The sequence below is a fragment of the Falco naumanni genome, chromosome Z, assembly GCF_017639655.2.
Source record: "Falco naumanni isolate bFalNau1 chromosome Z, bFalNau1.pat, whole genome shotgun sequence".
NCBI lineage: Eukaryota > Metazoa > Chordata > Aves > Falconiformes > Falconidae > Falco > Falco naumanni.
Window position 1 is genome coordinate 17,248,192 of NC_054080.1, and position 20,795 is coordinate 17,268,986.

General features: G+C 46.3%; 1 protein-coding gene across 1 annotated transcript in view; it reads right to left on the reverse strand.

The window, feature by feature from the left end:
• Nucleotides 1-319: 319 nt before the first annotated feature.
• Nucleotides 320-20,795, reverse strand: part of CORO2A (coronin 2A) — a 59,473-nt gene continuing 38,997 nt past the window's right edge. The window contains exons 3-12 of the mRNA XM_040580521.1: nucleotides 17,129-17,245; nucleotides 12,347-12,496; nucleotides 11,596-11,775; nucleotides 10,802-10,918; nucleotides 8,957-9,061; nucleotides 8,524-8,620; nucleotides 6,602-6,714; nucleotides 5,398-5,488; nucleotides 4,835-5,100; nucleotides 320-3,424 (exon numbers count right to left, since the gene is read on the reverse strand). Of these exons, the coding sequence (XP_040436455.1) occupies nucleotides 3,293-3,424; nucleotides 4,835-5,100; nucleotides 5,398-5,488; nucleotides 6,602-6,714; nucleotides 8,524-8,620; nucleotides 8,957-9,061; nucleotides 10,802-10,918; nucleotides 11,596-11,775; nucleotides 12,347-12,496; nucleotides 17,129-17,245 (1,368 nt within the window). The 3' untranslated portion in view covers nucleotides 320-3,292. The remainder of the gene's footprint in view (nucleotides 3,425-4,834; nucleotides 5,101-5,397; nucleotides 5,489-6,601; nucleotides 6,715-8,523; nucleotides 8,621-8,956; nucleotides 9,062-10,801; nucleotides 10,919-11,595; nucleotides 11,776-12,346; nucleotides 12,497-17,128; nucleotides 17,246-20,795) is intronic.

Genomic DNA, 20,795 nt, shown 5'->3' on the forward strand with positions numbered 1-20,795 from the left:
GCACTGCTTAATGGCATGGGCACCCAAGTGTTGGTTTTCTCCATCAGGCCCAAGGAGGATTCAACAGATACTATAGGTGAACCACTGGTCGCACAGCTGCTGTTCATAGCAGGCTTTTGATTTCCACAAGCACAGTAGCCACGGTGAGAATCTTAAGAGTTTCACATACACCTAAGGCAAGTGAAAGCTGGCAGAGAAAAATGGGTACTGTTGCGGTGGATATCTGCTGTATATCAGAAGAGGGAGGACCAGGTTAGGGAGTAGTTCAATGCCCTGGATGTATACAATAAGAATAATAAGAAACCAACAACCTTGCATGTATCAAAAAGTAAAACTCTAAATATATTTATTATTCAGTTACATTTGCTTTTCATTGCACAAATTTGGTTTTTATCCCCACGTTTTACAGTTTTTTACAAAGCTGTTAGGAGTTTTAGAAACTATTAAAATTATCACTTAAGTCTATCTAGGCACAGTTCATTAACGCATAACTCCATTTCCTCCATATTTTTTCTCTGTGTGAAAGATTTATGGTTGCATTTATGCTCCAAATTGAAATACAGTTCACAGCTTACACTTTTACGGGCATACTGTCTAAAAAAGAAGTTTTGATTAAATAGTCTTACTTTATCAAATGTTGCCAGCAAAGCCTAAATGAAAGCAACTTCTTTTCCAGAAATGCTGAAATCAACACAACCCTAAGATAAGAACCATGGCAGCTGACCATTTACTATGCTAACCAGTCACAGGATAACAAAGAAATGGTCCATAAGAGGATTTTAAAATCCTGCTAAATGACTCTGACTTGGAAATAATTTAAATAATTTATTCTGTATGAAAAATAAGAAAAAAATGCAGCAAATAAAACACATATGGTGACAAGGATGTGTCATATCCCCTGGACTGTCAAGGCTGTGTCAAGTGCTCTCCCTTCTGATAATGATAGCTTGAAAACTAGAGTGTCATGTCCCCGGGGCTACCCTCTGTGACAATGGCTTTGAAGTTAGAAGCTGTCAGGCCTGTTTGACATGGCTAAAAAACTGTGAGCTTCTTGACTTCTTACATAGCTCTTCTCTTTGGTGAGAAAGCCTGACCACTTCTGGTGTAAGATTCATGTTTGGGTTAAAGCTTTGTATCTGAGGTGAGATGCTTCTGCATGTAACCGCATACTGCAGAGTGTTCCTAGGGCACAGGAAAGTCCACTCTAGAAGATCTGAAATGAGCTGAAGTTTGTTTCAACAACTTTGTTATTAATATATTCTTTTTACAAAAAGAATAGTGTTAAGTAAGTGGATGATGCTAAAGGACTCTTCCTGAAGAACATGAACAACTATCCCCTCTTCGTAATGCTGCAGAAGGAAATTATAGTATTTGTGACTTTGTAGCACCCACATCTGTTGTTGGTATTTAGAAATGAATGAAATATTTTTGAAAGCTGGATGAAGTCTTTGCATAAGAGCAAAAGGCATGACAAAGTCTTTGTGTGATTCTCATACATGAGTATTTAGAGCCCACGAGCTCCCTGCTGGCTATTGCCTTCAGGGATAACCAGAGGGGCATCTCACATGAGCACAGGCAGTGCACAGCCTTTTGTCCCCTTGCTAAGGAGTCCTGTTTGTGGACATTTCATAAGAAGGGGTTTTGTGTTTGGTGGTTTTGGTTGGTTTTTTCAGACTTTGGGGAAACAGGCTTCAGGGAACTAGCAGGGCATAGTATTCATTCCTGCATTTGTCACAACAGAGGTGCACAGTTACAGGTTAAACAGCATTTGCTTGTTCTGGTTGGGTTTAAGATATCTCCATAAGCTGTGCATTTGGGGCAAGGAAAAATGTTCCCCCTCCAGTGCTGATGTGTTGCTCAGACCCTGGGACAACTGACAGTGCACTCCTACCCCACACCGTGGGAATAAATGAGAGAAGACCCCCCAGGCACGGATGAGGCAGGCAGGTCTGTGTACTACCCCTGTTGCTGTCACTGGCCCAGCTCAGCACACTGCAGACAGACTGCATAAAGCTGGTCACAGGTGCCAGCCCTGAAGCCAAGGATGGGACCTGCATCCTGCAGCTGCTCTTGCCCTAAGTAAAGGGCTGGGGAAGGCAGTGAGCTAGAGAGCTGGTGCAGAAGGGCACAGATGAGTGTGGCTGCCAGGCTTGGGGAGGCAGGGCAGCCCTGGAGGATGCAGGGAACTGGGCAACACAGCTGGGAGTAGGGATTCTGCAGCTGCAGGTGGCTGCAGGCACAGGACAAGGCGCTGGCACCTGGGAGCTAATGAAGCAGCAGCTGCAGGCACAAGGACAAGCAATACTCCAGCAACTGGGGAGGGTTGTGCCTGACCAGCCATGGTCCTACAATCCTCCTGTGGTTGACAACACACTTGTAGCACCAGTGCTGAAAGGTCTGCAGTGGGTCAGGCAACTCTTCCCTCATCCTTTTAATGCCTCTTGGCAAACACCCCACTGCCAAGCCTGTGCAGCTTTAAATGTTGTCCTTATTTGTCTGATGAGCACCGCAGGACCACAGCTGACTGTGGCTGGTCTTTGGCAGAAGGAGTGAAAGAAGGCCACTGACCCAAAGGACCCAAAAACTGCACCTGCAGCTTCTCTGGTGAGAATCAGTCCACACCACCACCCCTTTGAAGTAAGACCTCCAAACACCAACTTCCCTTTACCTATCACAAAAGTGCTGCCATCGGCAGCCCCAGTGCAGCCTCCCACTCACAGCAGGACTATCCCCAGAACATGGGCAGGGTAGCCATGACTTTGCCTAGCCACCCAGATGTGGGGCCAAACCGAGGCAGGAGGGGTGCATGAGGATCACTTTGGAGCTAGAGGTGCCTCTGAAGCTCAGCTGCAGAGTGGTCTCCCAGGGCAGGAGGGCAGCAGCCCCAGGAGCTGCACTGCTGTATCCAGGAGTAGGAAAAGAAGCTGGCAGCTGCCTTCAGTGTCCCATTCCCTTGTCATGTGGAGGGGCAGCAAAACAGGTTGTTCCTAGAGCTTAACAGGTGGCTTCTCCAGACCAGAAAAGCAAGATTTTCCAAAGTCTGTCACTGGCAATAATGCATGAGCTTCTGACACAAAGTGCATGGGCAAGCAAAGGGAGCCTGAAGAAGCACAGCAAGTCCATCAAAAACTGTCTGGTGATGATTAGGGAAATGTGACCACCACAAGCCAGGGAAGTCCATGCTGCCTGAAGCATCAATTTTTCCCCCAGCAAAAACCCTAGGAGGAGTTATCCACAGGAACTGGACTCTGCTCCAGCGGCCAGGGGTGCAAAGAGCTGCAGGCCAGCACCCTCAGTAACTGCCTGTGTCCATGCAGAGGTTTCTGAGCTCCAGCTCCAGCTGTTTAATTTGGACATCTCTCTGGTTTACCAGCTCACGTAGTCTACGGATTTCTTCCTGTTGCCGATAAAACATCTGCAAAAGCTGTAAGAAAATCACATTTTATTTCCTTTACACTAACAAAACACAGACTTAACCTGTCAAATGCCACCAGTTCCATCACATCATTTCTGAGAGAAAAAGTATCTAAGGAGAAGGCCTTCAACCAACAGACTGAACATCAGCAGTGCTCCTGCTGTCCACTAGCCTGGGCTATGAGTTCGGGTGTTTCTCAGCACCATTTTATAACGATACATCTGCTTAATTCAGTGGAAAAGTTCAAATAAAATAATGTTCATACAACCGATCCCTCAAAGACAGTCTAAACACAGACAGTACCTGGAGTCTCAGTTCCTGGATCTGCCACATCTCCTACTCTGACCTTGAGCAAGTCCTTTTACTCCCTTTCTCTTTTTCCTGTTGATCATGCTCTGCCCTCTCCAGCTGGGACCAGGGACTACTATGGCCTTTCAATTGTACACACAGCACAGCACCCAGCTCTGCAATGGCTGCTTCTGTAACCTCGGGGCATCAGCTCAGAAACATGGAGAATATCATTTTCCACACCACAGGGAAATCTAGCTGTGGAAATTCCTGTCCTATCAAGCTGCAGGGCTATTCCTGTCCTATTAAACCTTGCAGGGCCTAAGCACAGCTATAGGAAAGAAATCCTTCCGGGGTTCCTAAAGGCAAACAAGTCACATGTACTCGAAAACGTCCCTGAGCTGCAGCAACAGGGAGTTTGCAAATCACCACAGAGATCTACCATTGTACAAGCTTTGGTTACTACACGTGGATGGTGTCGGCCACAGCTGAAGAAATGATGGAGCTGCCAGGACCTTTTCTGGAGCCATTCTCAGCAGCAGGCTCTGACACGCAGCCAGCCTCAATGGCACTGCACTGCCAAGTTGTCCCCCAGCAGTGAGCTGCCGAGACAGGGGCAGAGCCAGCCCCTTTCGCGTGTCAGGGTCCACAGTCAGGTTAGGTGCTTAGGACTACGTGAATATGCCATGGGCCAAGGCAGCAGGGTGCACCCACTCCTTCTGCAGGCATCACTGCTGCCTCACCAGCCTCTCTGAATGCAGCTCTCATAGAAGTCTTAGACTGCATAAACCCCCTTCTCTTCTCCAGAACCTTGAGGTCACAAGAACCTCCTTGTCCCCAGCCAGCCATCAGCAGGCCTGTGCCACAAGAATGCCTAGGTAGTGGGAAGACTAATAGTTACCTGCTTTACAGACACCCACAGCTGGGGTACTACTGGGCAACATTTTTGCTCCCTGTGTGGCAGCCAGGGCATGCAGAGCTTTTGTGCCCACAAAGAATGAAGAGCTCACACTGGCCCAGGTCTGCCAAATAAGTCTTCCCCGGATTCTTTCACCTTGTGAATACCATCCTTTTGCAGCTGACTCTGGGCATCCCCCCACAGCCACAGCCCTTCACCCCAGATGTTCACACCTCATTTTCAGTTTTTGGTGGTGGACACTCAAATACGTCAAAGCCATTGGAGAGGCACATTTGCTCATTTTTCAGCAACTTTTCCTCCACTTTCAGCTGTTTTCTACTGTCTTCAGTCTCACTTGGCTTCTGCATGTCCTCCAGTGGCATCCTTCCTCCCTGGTGCTGGCTCAGGTCAGTAGTTTTCATGACTGGCTCTGGCTCAAGAAACTGTGGTAAGGAATTCACAGTTCCAGAGCCTGGTCTCAAGGATACCAAGAGAGGCCCTAGGAAGGGAGGCAGGTGACAGGTTATCACTCACAAACCACATTCAGAAATCAGCGGTAAGCAATTCATGAAAACAACCTGCAGGGATAAACATGAAGGCACTTGACTGCAACAGCTTCCAGAGTTCACAGTGGTAAATATTTTCACCACCAAATTATTTCAGCTTACAGCCATATTTGTTATGTCTCTCCTTTTCCTCCCTTCCTCTTTCTCTGGCAGTTAACAGGCCAGAGAGCCAGTGGCAGCTTACCCAAGCCCTGGGAGCTGAAGGGCTGGGGAGCTCTCCATGTGCTGACCTTTGTTAACTCCGTTCAGCCACTCTTGTGCTGTCAGCGATGGCTGGGTTCCTGTGGTCAAGGGGTAGATGTCTTCTTGGTATGACTCCGACTGCAAGCAAACAGAAGTTCAGAGTCACTGTATCAGTGATGTTTTGGCTTAGAGGGACCATACCGGATTGTGGTAGAGAAAGTTTGTTCCATCTCAGCACAAGGGAGTGTCATGAGCACTCACTGGCATGGACATAAAATCTTCTCATCTGCCCCAAGCCTCTCTCCTCCTCACCCCAACTCAGAAGAACTGCACCTGAAGGTCTGTTTCAGTTCCTGACAGTAAGGTCTTTACACACCCAGACAACAGACTGGGGGAGGTTGGTTACAGAGGCTCTCATGAACTCAGCATTCCTGAGGATGAAGTGAATATGAAGGATGGACACAAGTCTCAAATCACCAGCTGATCATCAGCTGACAGAAACTGGACAAGGACATAACATTGGAGGTACATGCCTGATTGGTAGTTGCAATGAGCGTTATCTCTGCTGTCTCTCTGAATTCAAGGCACTCATACCTTCCGATGTTTCTGGAAGTACAGGGCACATACTGGCATTTCCAACAACCTTTGCTCACACTGTCACACGGAAGCTACCTTGGCTAACTACAGGTTCATGACCTGGGTCATTCTCCAGCCACACCAGCTCTAAGACTTACTTCTACATCATGCTCAGTGCAATGGGTCGAATCTTACATGCTGCAGAACAACTGTCTGTAACACAGCTACAGCCAATGGGTAAAGACCTGGGAACCCATCGTTCCCTTTTTCCCAGGGTCATTCTTCTTCCTTACCCAAGGAAATTTTCATGTCACCCAACATCATCCCCAATTCTTCCCCCTTCTCTTTTGTCATTATGTCAAACAAGTGTCAGTAAGGAATTTTACAGCCAGGTGGCTGACCTGACAGAGAGATTCCTTGTTGCACAAAGCGCAGCAGATCAATGAGGATGTCTTAGAAAGTTAGCCACTACACAGAGACCTAACTCTTGAGCTACTCAGCCAGGGTTTGTTGGCAGGGTTGCCCCACAAACTGATCAGCTTTGTCCCTCAGACCAAGAGGGAGAAAATGCCTTGTTCTACCTACTCCTCTGCCCCTGAAAGTCACAGAGAGGAGACATTGTCCTCTTTCTCACTGATATTTGTCCCAGGTGTGAACATTATGAGGTTAACTTACCCGTCGAGGCACAATCATGGAGATGGGCTCAATCAGGCTTTTAGTTGGGATCAGTTTGTAGAAACGGAAAATCTCACAAGCTGACACTTCAAGGCCTCTCTTTGGCATCATTCCTGGTGGGACAGCATGAAACAAAAGGGGTATAAATCTCACTAGGGAAGTTAATGTCATCCACCGTGGAAAAAGGGTCACTAAACAACAAAAGGAGTCACAGCATCAGCTCCACAGCAGCATGGTATGAAATCTGCACTCAAAACTGGCTCAGTGGCACAAATGACAAGACTAAATCATTTTTTTACTGTCAGACCACTGAGTTACACATAGGCTCTGTAGTTTTCATGCTAAGCTTCCTGTTTCTTATTTATCTAAATGAGCTGCAAATGGAGTGACCAGGACTGAGCAGAACTGGCAAGTGATGCCACAGGATTTGACTATCAGGGTCACCAGAAAGGGATTTCACGACACCTAAACAACACCAGAACAGCTATATGAGTCAGGCTGAAAGCCCTTCCAGCCCAGTATCCTCCCTGTAACACTGTCCCAAAGCAGAATGGACTATGAGAAGGGTGTGAACACCTACCCTGTCAGACAGCACCACTTGTGTTTCAGGGACTGGCTAAGCCACACAAGGTCTCTAAGTATCTGGAAATCTCAGTGGATTTCGCTCATGAGCCTGTACAGTCCAAAACCTATATCCATGTTAACTCCCTTAACAAAAGAGATGACCTCTCCTTGCAGACCTTGCTTCACGGTGTCCTACAAGGAGCTTTGTTTTCTACTGATACCTAATGACTTCATTAAACAGTAGATTCTATGTGAAGGACTGTTGCTCCTTACATTATGCATTCATCCAAACGTGAATCTAAACTCCACTCCTCTGCACTGTATTTTGTTTTGGCAATACTGGAAAAGATGCTTTTGTGCAATATCATTAGCAGTGTGTTCGATCAGCAGAACAGCTCAAGTTAAGGAAGTAGATTTGATTCACTCCAGGCTTTTAAAAACACTTGTACAATTCCTTTTCATGGAATGATTTTTAAAAGAGACTATGACAACGTAAAATCAGGATACTGTGAATTGGAAAGATTTTAAAAGCAGAATAATAGAGAGATATTCCAGTGAAGTTTTAAATAATTTATTCCTTTCCAATAACAGGTTTTTTGAAGGAGCCCTGCATGCACAAAATCCAGCGCTGCCAATGTTCTGTAAGAATAAGAGTGTCCACAGGTACTGTGGAGGGGTGGCAAATGAACCTAAAAACACATCAGTCTGTAGAGGGATATGGCTTACAGAGTAGACTGGAGAAGGCTCAAGAAAGGGCTAACACTAGGGTCTGAGGGCTGAAAGCCACATTCTATAGCCTGAGTGAGTTAAACTGGGTAGTATGCAGACAGGTGAGTAAACAAGGGTCTTCAGTGGAGGAGAGGTTACCTAATCATAGCAGGTCTATCTCTAAATGGGAAATGCCAGTACAGGAGAAGGTAGGCAAGTGATAAGAGTGAAGGCATTAAGATGTGGACCACCCATTACCAGATAAATCCCACAGTGGAAACAATGTCAACAGAGTTCATCACCAAAAATCTCAGAGTAGATTCACAAAGAGCAAAGAGCATGCTCCATCTTTAAATCCAGACTACCCTCCCTTCTACCTTGACCAAGTATGTGAGAGGGGATGAGTCAGTAAAGCTTCCCAGCCCATGTTCTGCTGGTCAGAAGGGACCCTTCCAAGCTGTGACCCTGTGATAGCACCTGTGATATATAGGTGAGCTGGGCCAAGCTGACTGTTGTGCACCAGTAAACCTTGGTGGAATTCGACATGCTCTCTTTTCTAAATGTTATTTTGGATAGTCTTGGACCCTGACAGCCTCTAAAACAAAAAAGCCACCATCCTTTTGTAATGTTAGACATATGCTGCCACTCACCGATTCCTTTCTGTGGTAAATGAGAACGATACTCCATCAGGTAGTTCAGGTATGGTTTCTCAGGGCTTATCTCATAGTACCGTATATTTCCATCACCCTAAAGGCAAAGAAAATGAACATAAGCCAGGCTCTGCTGTTCAGGAGGAGGGTCTGAGAAGAATGCCTGGCCCCAGAAGCCATGCAGGGTCAAGAATGAACCAAATATAGCCCTCAAATTCCTTTGTGGAAAGGTTAGGGCTCTGCAGTGTACCACCCCATATTAAACAAGGTATGTCTGCAGTGGCCTGATGCTGCAGCGCCTTCAGGCCCCACCTCATCAGCCCATATCCTTGGATTAACATGCTTCGGGAGCATCTTTGAGTACGTCTTGGTGCAACCCAGGCAGGGAGAAGAATCAAACAGGCCAGCGTTTGCTAACACAGAAAGCACTTACCTTTCCCACAACATAAAGCATGTGTGTGTCTGAGTCATAGAAGGGAAACAGGAGTCCTGAGGAGCCATCCAGGTCCTCCTCCAGTAAAGGCACAGAAAGGTCATTCTGGGCAGGACACAGGAAAAACAGACAGCTGTGATCACCTGTCCATCACCTCAAGTCAGGGACACCTTACCTGGATCCCATCTGGCAGCAGCATATGAGCATAGCTTTAAAACGATACTAGGCCATGGCCAGCTGCCCCAAGCAGAGGTCACACACAGACTTCTTCAAAGCTCTGTGGGTGGCAAATGGGCACTCTGTCCCTGGTTCTTGACTGTGTGCAGCACCTCAGGACATCAGTTTCTACCACTAGAACATCTCAGGCACCTGATGACATTCCAGAGGTAGCTACAATAAGAAACACTGCCTGCCTCTATGTGGGCCACCAGCCTCAGGGAGATGGAGGGGCCTTTGGGGCACCTCTGCATTGCACACTGAATTACTCGTGTTCCCTCACTACCTCTAGTCAGGGCAATATCTCCACAACAGTGCACCAGCCACCACAAGAACAGTCTACATCAGCCAAGCAGTCTCCAAACTGCTCAGTGGGAAGGTGCCCATTGCAAGGGCAAAAGCTCCCATCGGCCTTTTGCACGCAAGCCATGTAGGAGGGCGTAGCACACCACACCATACACAAGGCTGGCATGTCTTATACAAAACCATCCCTGCACTGCTGAAGAGAGCGATGTCAGGAGGACCAGTGGGGCAGAGTATTGTGTCCCATGGCTGCCATTGTGGCTATTGTCACATTAATATGTATTTAGCTTAGGGTTAATACATACTTTGTCCTGCAGAACTGTCCAGCTGCAGGCTCCAGAAAGCCAGAGCTTCTGTTTAGATGCCATGATGACAAGAGTGGACATGGGCCTCAGAAAGATGCCTGCTGGGCAGGTCCTGTGTCAATGCTTGTCCCTAAGGAGGCTGCACATACCTGACCTCACAGGCCTTCCCACTGTGTTCTCAAACTACGTGTGGCCAGCTCCTCCAGCACCTCTGAAGGCAGTGAAACCCTGATGTGAGACTCGTGTTGTGTCAGAGCACTGCTCAGGTTTGTGGAAACCCTTCAGACAGTAGCACAGTACTTTGCCACTCACATAGGCAAAGAAGCCATGTCTAAAAATAGACAAATAGCAAATCATAGACCTGGTCTACCAGCTTTGCCTGATACAAAGGGTGACAGCACAACAAGGCAAAAGAATGTGCTACAAGGTGAGAAGGGACAAAGTTAGACGCTGACAAAGGGAAAGCATCTCACTACATTTGAGAAAGGTAGAGAAGAGCAGGGTTTCATAAGGCTAGCAGCCATCACGATAGGAGATCATGTCTTGGAAGTGACCAATAAGTGCTACCTCAATACTCTACTATCAAGAATCATCAGAAATTAAAAACACCCCACATCTTTTTCTCCATTAAGGGCTTCACCTGGGTATACTGTGGCTAGAGCTCATTTCTTTTTCCAGTACCAGTAACAATTTGCCAGTAAGGCCAGTAAGAGCTGCTTTTAAGTCAGAGCTACAGAGAAGACTCAAAGGTCCTTTGAATGAATTCTTCCTGTTGCAGGCACTGCATTCTCTCTGTTCTGGTGGATTTCTATGCTGAAAGTTTTGAAACCTTCTTCAGAAACTCATATTCAGTTAACAGTGTCACAGCAGTAAGACCTATCATCCATTAAGAATTTGACAGATCACTTATAAATTGCTGTTATAAACCAATGCTTGGGTATTTGGCAGGTGGAAAAGTTAAAGTGAGAGCAAAAGAGAGAAAACTGAAGCTGGTATTGTTAAGATTGCTGGTCCAACTCACTTGATCCCATAATGCAATTTGCCTATTATTCCACCGAGATGTTCCAGTAGAGAACAGCTTGTTCACGTTTCCAAGGAACAGGACTTTATTGACTCTGTGAGATTTGTAGCTGGCTTCCTATAGAAAAAGAAGGGACAAGATGTGAGTAAGAGACATCACCTGTTGCATAGCTACATTAAATGTTACATGAGACCTCTGATTCAATCACATCTGAAAGACCTACTTCAGCCGGGTTGAACTACAGTGAGCAGGATTTCATGGGGATCCTGGAAAGGTGGCATAAACTCTTCAGGACTATTCCCAAAAGCCCAATCAATCTCTATCAATTCACACATCTGTAAGAGGGCAATCCCTATTAATGGTAGGCAAGACTTTCTATGACACAAATGTGTGCAAATACCTGTGAAATGCAGTTGGCTTCACCTTACCAACAGAAAAAAAGTACAGGCAACAAGAACAACTGTGGCAGTGGGACAAATGTACACTTGCACCCGCCTGTCCACCTGATCTCTACAAGACCTCCCAAGGCATCCCACAGAGGACTGCAGGAGAGAATTATGAAAACAGTGCACTTCCAGGAAGGGTCTCAGTAAGGAGCAAGGTAGTAAGACGCAGAAACCCTTTCTTCAACAATGACAGCGTTCTATGAAAAGTAGAACACAATAGCACCATCCAGTGCCTTGGACAATGTGGGGCACAAATGCATCTCCTTTAATGGCAATGAATCTACCCAGAAGAGGAAACACTCCAAGGGGTAAGATCAGCTGGACTACAAACCTCTGAACCCAACCTACCTGTAGGACTGTTCCTCCACGAGGGTCTATCAGACGTATCTTTCTGTCCCTACAGGCTGTGGCAAGGAGACTGCCATCTGTGTTGAATGACATTGAGAGGACTACATCTTTGTGAGCATCGAGGACCTTCACCGGGTTTGAGATGACAGCTTCCTTGGTGTCAAGGTTCCAGATCATTATCTGGAGGAAAAAAAAGAAAAAAAAAAATCAGCCCTTTGCTACCTGGCCAACTGGGGATTCTGTGTACCCTATTCACTTATTCTTCTCTTCTCTACATGTACAGGTCTTAGCACCATAAGTGGATGCTCTCCACCATTTAAAACAATTCCTGGTCCTTACAACAATATATCAGGGATGTAGTGTTTGCTCGTAAAGTCCAATATTCTAATTTTCTTTGCAGACACATTTTATATGCAAAAAAGGCCAGCATCAGTGAAGATATTTGCAGATGAATGACATCTGCAGAACAAGAATGAAGCCAAACAAAAGTGCATAACTTTACATATTGTATCCAATCCAGTAAAGGAGAAGGGCAGAGCAGACTGAGGTTCATCAGAAGACTAGAAAACCAACAAGTCCTTTTGACCTTGTAGCAATGTCCTTTTGCTTTTGAGGTCACCATGGAATTTCCCCATGAAGAAGGCTTTTGAAATCTGTAGTATTATCATACAGCTGGAAATTAAAACAAGTTTCAAAACACCCTGCCAAACAGAGTGTCCCAGAAGGAAAGCTCCACAGAGAACAGACCCACCTTGTAGTCATAGCCAGAGCTGAAGAGGATGTTATTAGCAGTGGGATGCCATTCAATGAGGCCCACTCTTCGAACATGCCCAAGAAGTTCCTTCTTCGGACTGGTAATGTTTCTTGTTAGCAAGTGCTTGGGAATGTCCCAGATTTTAACCTGAATGGCACAGGATGGCTCTTTGTGAGATTCTTGAGTAAGGAGCTAATCAGGAACTTACCAATAGCTATTATTCCCTGGTATTTTTATTCCCTTGGTAGCGAATAGGAATGCTCCTGGCTTTATTGAATGCCAGTCCTTTAAATTAGTATCTTTACTTTTGGGGGGCCTGAAGACTCCTCTTTACCCTCCTTCTTTAGCCAGCTGTTCTACCAGTCTGTTTTAACTTGTCAATCCAACCCTTCCACCTGGCCAAGCTTTCAGCACAATTACAGAATGTTATTCCCAAGGGGAAGAAGTAAATCACAGATCTTGCAGACCTTGCCTCCTAACAAACTTTGAACAGGAACAAGCAAAGCTGAAATAAATTTCAGCAGAGTCCCAAAAGATACTACAGCAGTGATTGATCCAAGCAGTGATCCACGCAATGCTACCCGGTAAAAGAACTGAGAATTCCCCTGGTCAGATGACAGCTAGAGTACTGTTTGTCCCACAGAAAATTACACCAGTGCTGAACACTTTGTAAATGGCACAGCCATTTCTCAGAGTACACAGAGCCCACACAGGTGGCCACATGGCAGATGCCGTGAGCAGAGAGACTGGGCACCACCACACTGAAGTCACTCAACACTGGGAGGGTGTGCTGTTCCGTAACAGCTCTACCTGCAGCCCTGAGATCTTCTAGGACAATGCTGCATGAAGACAAAAGTCCTCTGTCATCCTGGGGTGGCAGAAGACAGTAGAGGAAACCTACAAAAGGGGCTGAACCTATGCAGCTAAAATGAGTCTTTCTCACACTACCCCTACAAGCACAAGTACTTAGGATGATAACAGATGATTAACCTCAATGAAAATCACTATGCTTATCATAACTTTTCTAGCACTTACTCTGAAGTAAAAGGGAAAAGCTCGTTGAAGCAGATAGTTTGTGGAAATTAGTCACATCTGCCTGAGTCTCCATTGTTTAGCTGATGAGGATCACATCTTTTTAAGCCAAAGAACAAGAGGCACAAATTCTGGGACCTGCTGGCAAAGACCATGAGCATCATTCTCAGTGTTCTCAATGGTGTTTATCCCACTGAGGAATCAAGCCCACTAGACATCTAAGGACTGTGGGGTCCAGTAGCCTCCAGATTAATTTCTACAGCAGTAGAAGGAAGCATCGTACTCTACAGCTTCAACAACTATCACTAAAGGAATGGGGCTTAGAGAGCAGCAAAGGGAAAAATAGGTTGTGTTCACACTGAGAAGAACTGCCTAGGAATGAATCATTCACTCCCCACGCTATGAAATGACTGGTGGGAAAAGCAGGGAAAAGCCCCTGGCTGGCATCTCAGGATGCATTAAATGGCAGAAATTGCCAGTGCTTAGTGTGCAGAAGAAGCAGGTCTTGGAGCCAGAGCTGCCAGGAACAATCCACAAGCTGTCTAGCCTGCTGCATCGTGAAGAAAATCTGACAAAGCAAAGCAAAATTCATAGAGTTGCCCCTCTAACGCAGTGGAGAAGATCTTCAACAAGCTGAATTCATACATGCCCAATAATTTGCCAAAAGGAACAGAAGGTGTAAGAGGATAAGCCCTCTCCCCATACTGTTCAAACTCTCAACCCTTGGTCACTTGCACTGGCCTCAGTCCTAAGCCTGTCTGAAGCAGCAGTAGGAACTGGAAAGGACACTGGGCATTCACAGGGACTATCCATCCCCTCCTGTGCCCAAAAGTACCACTCTGTGTGCTTCAGCTACACATCACAAAAGATAGCTGCGGTACCACCAACGCAAGCTCTAGAAAGGCTGGGTAATGGCCAAGAAACCGCTAAGAAATGTGGGTGATGGGAAATTTCCATTATCTTCACAGAAGTTTGTGGCCTTCCTCAAAAGTTCCAGGAAGACCCAGCCAATAAGACCAGTCAGATGTGTCCTTGCACACAAGCCAGAATGCTGGCTTATGCTAATGCTCAGAAATAGCAGAGAGCACCAGGCCTTTAACAACAGACTTCAGGAAAGGCTTTGGCTCTAATGTCCAGCCCAGTGTAAGTGATGGACAGCTCTGGGACCCCAAAAATTTCCTCACACTTCTCTCAGGACAGAGAAAGTGCTGTTATGGAGATGTCCCAAGAGTATGTCCTATCTGAGCTCTCCAGCACAGCCCAGGCCCAGACAGATGTTGACCACAAAGAGTGAGTCCAATAGCATGCACTGAGATGAGGACGGGTTGGAAGCACAGCAAATCTGAGGAGAGCTGGAAAGAAAAGAAGTTGTTCAGTATCTGGCTGCCCTTCAACTACATTGCAGGAAGGCACAAAGAGGATGGAGCCAGACTCTGGTGGTGCACAAGGAGAGCACCAAAGGTAATGGATGCAAATGGCAATAGGGACACTTCCTGGAGGTCAGACGAGACCTGTTTTCCCTAGGAGGGTACTCAACCCCTGGAATAAGGGCCCAGTGAGGCCACGGGACCTGTACTCTTGGAGATCTTCCCGGCTCATCTGGACAAGGCTTGAAGCAATCTGATTCTACTGCCCCGCTCTGAGCAGGGCTTGGATGAGGTGACCACTCTGTGGTCTAGCTACCAGGTACAAGGAAAGATAGTCATACTAAGAAACGCAGTCTGCTGTCCTCACTGCTCAGCAGGGAGGGAAGAGGTGTCCCTACACTGTGTCACTATGCAGGGGACCCCTGAGATACCAATTCCTAATACCAGATGATTATGGGAGGGTGGCGCCAGAAAAAAGAATACAGTCACAAACAGCAAGACTTCTTAGAACAACTTTTGGTGCTGAGACCAGTGACAAGCTCAGTGTTTCTGTTCTTTAGCCTGGAGAATGACCCAGTGCCAAGTTTCAGTAGGAAACTGGAAAAGAAAGCTGACAGACAGCAGCCTTTCTGTACAGACCCCAGGGTCCTGGTAAACAATAGAATAGATATGATCCAGCATCATGCCCTGGCAGAGATGAAAGCTAGCAGCATCCTTGTCTGGAACAGGAAGATAGCCACTAAATCAAGTGAAGTGATTTTCCCCTTTACTCAGCAATCATTAAACAACAGCTGGAATACTGCATCTGGTTTTGCACCTCCCAGTGCAAGAAAGATGCTGATACACTTAAGTGACTCCAGTGGAGACCACTGGGACACTCAGGAAGCTGCAGCTCTTGGCCTGTGAGGAGAAGCTGAGGGAGGTGGGCTTGCTCAGCCTGGATAAGAGACAGCTTCAGGAAAAACTGACAGAAGCCTTCAATACTTACAAGACTACTGAGAAAATATAGCCAGGCTCTGTCCTGAAGTGCAGGGTGGGAGGATGAGATACAGCGATCCCTAACTACACTGGGGAGATTCTGGCTGCATATAAGGAAAAAAAAGTCTCCATGGGAGCAATGAAGAACAGGAACTGGTTGCCCAGAGAGGTGGTGAAATCTTCTTCCCTTGGAGGTTTCCAAGACTCATCTCCACAGACCCGCACAGGACATGTGAGTAGAGACCACCCAAGCTCCCTTTCAACATGAATGGTTCTGTGATTCTGTAACTGCAGCAGAAGGCTTCGAAGCTTGTGTTCATTCCTCATCTGAGGCTCAAAAGAGAAGTCATGGTGGTGCCTTCCTGCCACAAATCCTCTCCGAGACAGCATGAGAACCTGGCATACAGGTTAGAAGATAAAATAAAACCTTCACAGGCAGCCCCGAAATCAAAAGAAGCCTTCAAAAAAGACATGAATATCCAAAGAAGCAAAAGGAAGTCACCAAACAGGAAGGACAATTCAAAGAGCCTAGATTTCCAATTCAAGAGTGATTTTTGGTAGAGCTGAAATGGCAAAGGATGTGCACCAAGCCAGGGTTAGAGGAAATAACTAGGGAAGCTTCCCTGATGCTGTGTGGCAGAGGGTGAATATACCCAGTGGGAGAAAACATGTGTGGGATCTCTGGAAAAAAGCACAGCAGTTAGTCAGATATCCTCACTCACAGAAGTTAACATCACACTTTTGTCAGACATGGAAAGTGACACTTCAATGGGTATATATGGGCTAAACTGCCCCTTACAAACATGAATTGAAACTTCCAATTATTAGTAGTTATTACTAGTTTGCACCTACACTGGAGTAAAAATATGTGACTGCATCTTAATTATACTAACTTCAGCCAAACCACTTATTGCAGAATAGTGTGACACAGACTCCTCAGCTAACCATAACTAATCCAGCATGACTTTTACAGAGAAAATGAGCACAGGAACAAGCTCAAACTTGCTCTGAAGGGAACTGATCTGAAATAGCTCTTCCAGATTACATTGTGCTGAAGCTTTTTCTGAAGTAAAGGAATAGTTTCATAGCAATTAAACTTGAATGGTCATTTCATTTTAAATTCATATTCTGTTTTTCTTATGCGAACACACCCAAAGAGATGCAAGCCCCCACAAAACAGATCTTCCTCCTCACACTGATCTCATATATGATCTGAAAGGGATCACACAGATCTGACCTTAAGAGAAAGAAGGGTATCTTCCTCTTACTTGACTTTTTTTATAAGTGTAAATATATATTAGCTTTCACATCTCATCTGTGAGCCTTTTGGTTTCTTTTTCATTTCTTTCCCAAAAAAAGCACATTCACCAGGTAATAACAGAGTACAAGCTGGTAAACTTACTGTGGCATCTTCTGAACATGAAGCTATTACAAAGTCATCGAATGGGTTCCACTTGATGTCCAGAACATTCCCTTTGTGCCCACATATTTTGGGATAATGTGGGTCAAGTTTGCCTGTCTGGAAAAAAACAAATATCATCAAACCTAAGGCGAGCCATGGAATTACGGGACATTGAAAATCCAGATTAGCTCCAGTAAGAAACCTCTTTCTGCTTGTTATGCTCCAAATGCCCTGGGTGCTCTCTGTCTGTTGAGAATGGGGTTTTGCTGTCCCTGCTAGGCAGGTCTTGACACCACTGAAAAGAAAGGAAAGTGCTCAGGCCTTCCTGAGCACACACGGCTATAAAGAAATCTGTACACATGCAGCAACTGAGACTGCTGAAGTCAGAAGTCAGTATTTGGTTCAGACACCATAGAATAAAACTTAGAGGGGAAACAAAAATTAGATGAATCTTCCACATTTTTTAAATATCTTGGGAGGAAAAAAACACCAGAATATGTCTCAGAAGACATTTCTGATAAGCGAGGGGCAGAGTGGGGAGCTGGGAGGGAGATACATGTTTTAACTTTTTTGGGGGGGGGGGCCTCATCAGCAAGCATATATTTTTTAAGCAAAAATACGTTTGTGACACAAATTACAAATGCAGTTTTTCTTTCAGCAAGCCATCCGCTTCTCTCTGATGGTGTTGAAATCCAGCCATTCACAGAATTCAATCAGCATTCCAGACTCCAAAAAGATGCCATGTTTGGGTGGCATCTTCAGTGGTAAAAATCCTGCACAAAGTGCACTAAGGAGTATTGAGGCCCTAGTGCCACATGGGGGCTGTGTTGCATCAGGATAAACCCATACAGGCGCAGTCCCTGCTACAAAGCCAAGTCGGTACATTTTTTATGTGCTAGGGAGAGTGCTGAGGATTTTATTAACATTGGAGCAGCACTTGCTTCTTCCTGTCAGGAGCAGAAGTATGGGGAGCTCCGGGAACCACCTTGCATCCCAGACATCTGTTCAAGATCAAAGCTCAATCACCTAAGAAGACAGACATAGTGACGAGCTGGTGATGCTTACCTGCTTACTTTTATCCCACCTGGAAGAATTGTAAATCAAAACGAACGCAAATGCATGCTCTACTGAAAAGCAGCCACCTCTGTTGGCATACCCCCTTGCACCTCTCCAGTGGTGGGCCTTAGGAGTGCACAGCAAAGGGGAACCAGAGTTGGCTTTAACCCAGATGTGGCGTGGCTAGGATGCAATTTTCCCAGCCTTGAAAATTTGTACAGTTTTGAATGCAGAACAAATCACGATGTGTAACTATTCTGGCTTCACTGGAAATTTTGTCACATAGACTAGGACTAACCTGCTTTAAACTGAACACTTAGAGGGCTTTGAAATGTAAAAGACTGTGCTTTTTTAGACTACAGTCTAAAACAATTCCCTTTTATAATAGCAACAATGCAAAGTGACTTGGGAAGGCAGAAGAGAGATAAAAGGCCTTTAATAAGCAGCGTTCCCCCGCCCACGGTGTCCTTTTGTAGGCTTCAGTGCTTGGTTTCAAGCTGACAACTCAATGGGCTGGGCAGCCAGCTCCACAGGGATCCCTTGATCCCTATGGGAACTCTGTCCCTCCCAGAGCTGGCTGCCTGTCTGCTCCCCACTCCATTTGGGAGACTTCCAGGCTGCCCTGAGCCCGCTCTGCCTGCCTCATCCTGCAAGGCTTTCCTACCCCCACATCCCCAGCAGGCTCAACTGGCCCTGGAAAATGAGCCCTTGCCCTCCCAACCACCAGTCTCAACTGCCCCAGTGCAGCCCTGCAGCCCTGGGACAGAGCAGGACCCACAACACATGAACCCCCAGGCTGCCAACAAACATATATGACAGGTAAGGCTGTTAGTCTTGGACACACATCTGCATGTGGAAATGAAGCTCTTCATATGCTGGGGGAAAACGCATTCTACAGACCAAAAACTATTTCAATTACTAGATATGTTGTCATTCATGCTGAGGTACCTGCTGTTCACAATTATTTGCAGAGCTTGAAAATGTGTCATTTTTCAACCACTCACTTTCTAAACTCCCAGCATTTTTTAAACGTAGCCAAACTCAGAGTTCTTTGACCAAAAAAAACCCACTTCTAATGGTACAGCTGTTAAACTCTCCCAGCAGATTTGTGCAGGGTAGATTACTGTAAGATGGGTCAGCCCTACCTCCCAGGTGTTGCCCAAAGGGCACTAACACAGTCACAGCACAGCACTCACATCTGGCGTCAGTCAGGTAAGGCCTGAGGGGTCATCCATTTCATAGTCCTCACCCCCAGGGAGAAGGGAGTGGGGTTTGTGTCTAGGAGATCTACACGATCACACATACATCCTCCCATTCACACCCAGTGCTGACACAGTGAGAGACTGCGAAGACTTGGATACAAATATCTCACTGTCTCTCAGGACTTTGTTCTCATTTTGCTATCCCTTTAATTTATACTGCAAAGGAACAGACAGATGCAGTGCCAACCAAGTCTGGTCACTGGTGAAGCAAAAAGGCAGGTCTTCGTCTTTCAAAGGAATGCCAAAAAATTGTCCTTCTGAGTCAAGATCCTTCCTTGGCATGCAGTTCATGCATCTCCCCAACACATCTGTGTCAGACACCAATCTACACCCAGGTCACACTGTGGGAAAGCATCTTATCTCCCAGTTACAGTCACTGAGGCCATGCCTTGTCTGACTTGCAGGATTTATAACGGCTTTCTGTCTGTTACAGGCACCAGGCGGTCCCTGTGGCCAAAGCCACTTCCCTCCCTGGTGAGATGTACTGCCATTTCACCCAGCTGGCTTCAATTGCACGTCTTCAGGAGGACCTAACTGACATACCCTGTGCAACTGAAGACCATTCTCCAAGTGGTAGCAAACATTCAACTAATTCCTCTTCAGGCTGAATGCAAAGGCCTGCTGAAAGGAGGGTATCTATGGCAAAGAGCTCTTTCCCTAAATAACCTCTGCTGTTCCCAACTCTGCCTCACCCCCAGGCTTTCAGAGAGGAAGAACGATGCACAAGGCAAGAAGTGGTATTTATTCAAGGAGAGATGAGAGAGCTTGGTGTCCATGACTCAGCAGGAGAGGAGCACAGCAAACAAGCAAGGAGGCACAGTTAAACAGAGTGAGGTTGAGCCTGTGTTTGAGCACATCCTCCAGGAGGAGCAGGCAGTCTCTCCAGTAGCACATGCAGAACTAACTCAAAAAGGCACTGAAGGGACAAAAGCAGCTCCCTGAGCAGGTTGTTCATCCTCCCCAAGAAGTGCATCCCTCCCTCTCCTGGTTGCCATCTCCAACTTTGGCTAAACATGACGTCCTGGCTCTTGGGCATTTCCTCCACATTGTGGCATGCTTCTGATGTATCTGCTATCTGTGAATCCAGTCAAAAGTAACCTCAATCAGCTGTACATCATGAGAGGACAATACTGTCTCAGGCACATGTCTCCAGACCAGGCTGCCTTTGGTGGCCTGGCAGCCAGGGGCATAGAGCCCAGTACACTGTTTGCCATGGGTCACCACCACAGGAGGAGGTGGCAGCCACAAATACCACCAACACAAGCACAAGCCAAAAGCTGCCGCTTTTTACCAGGTGGCACCAGTTTGCAAGCGTCTCATGAAAAAAAGTAACAGGTATCACAGCCCCC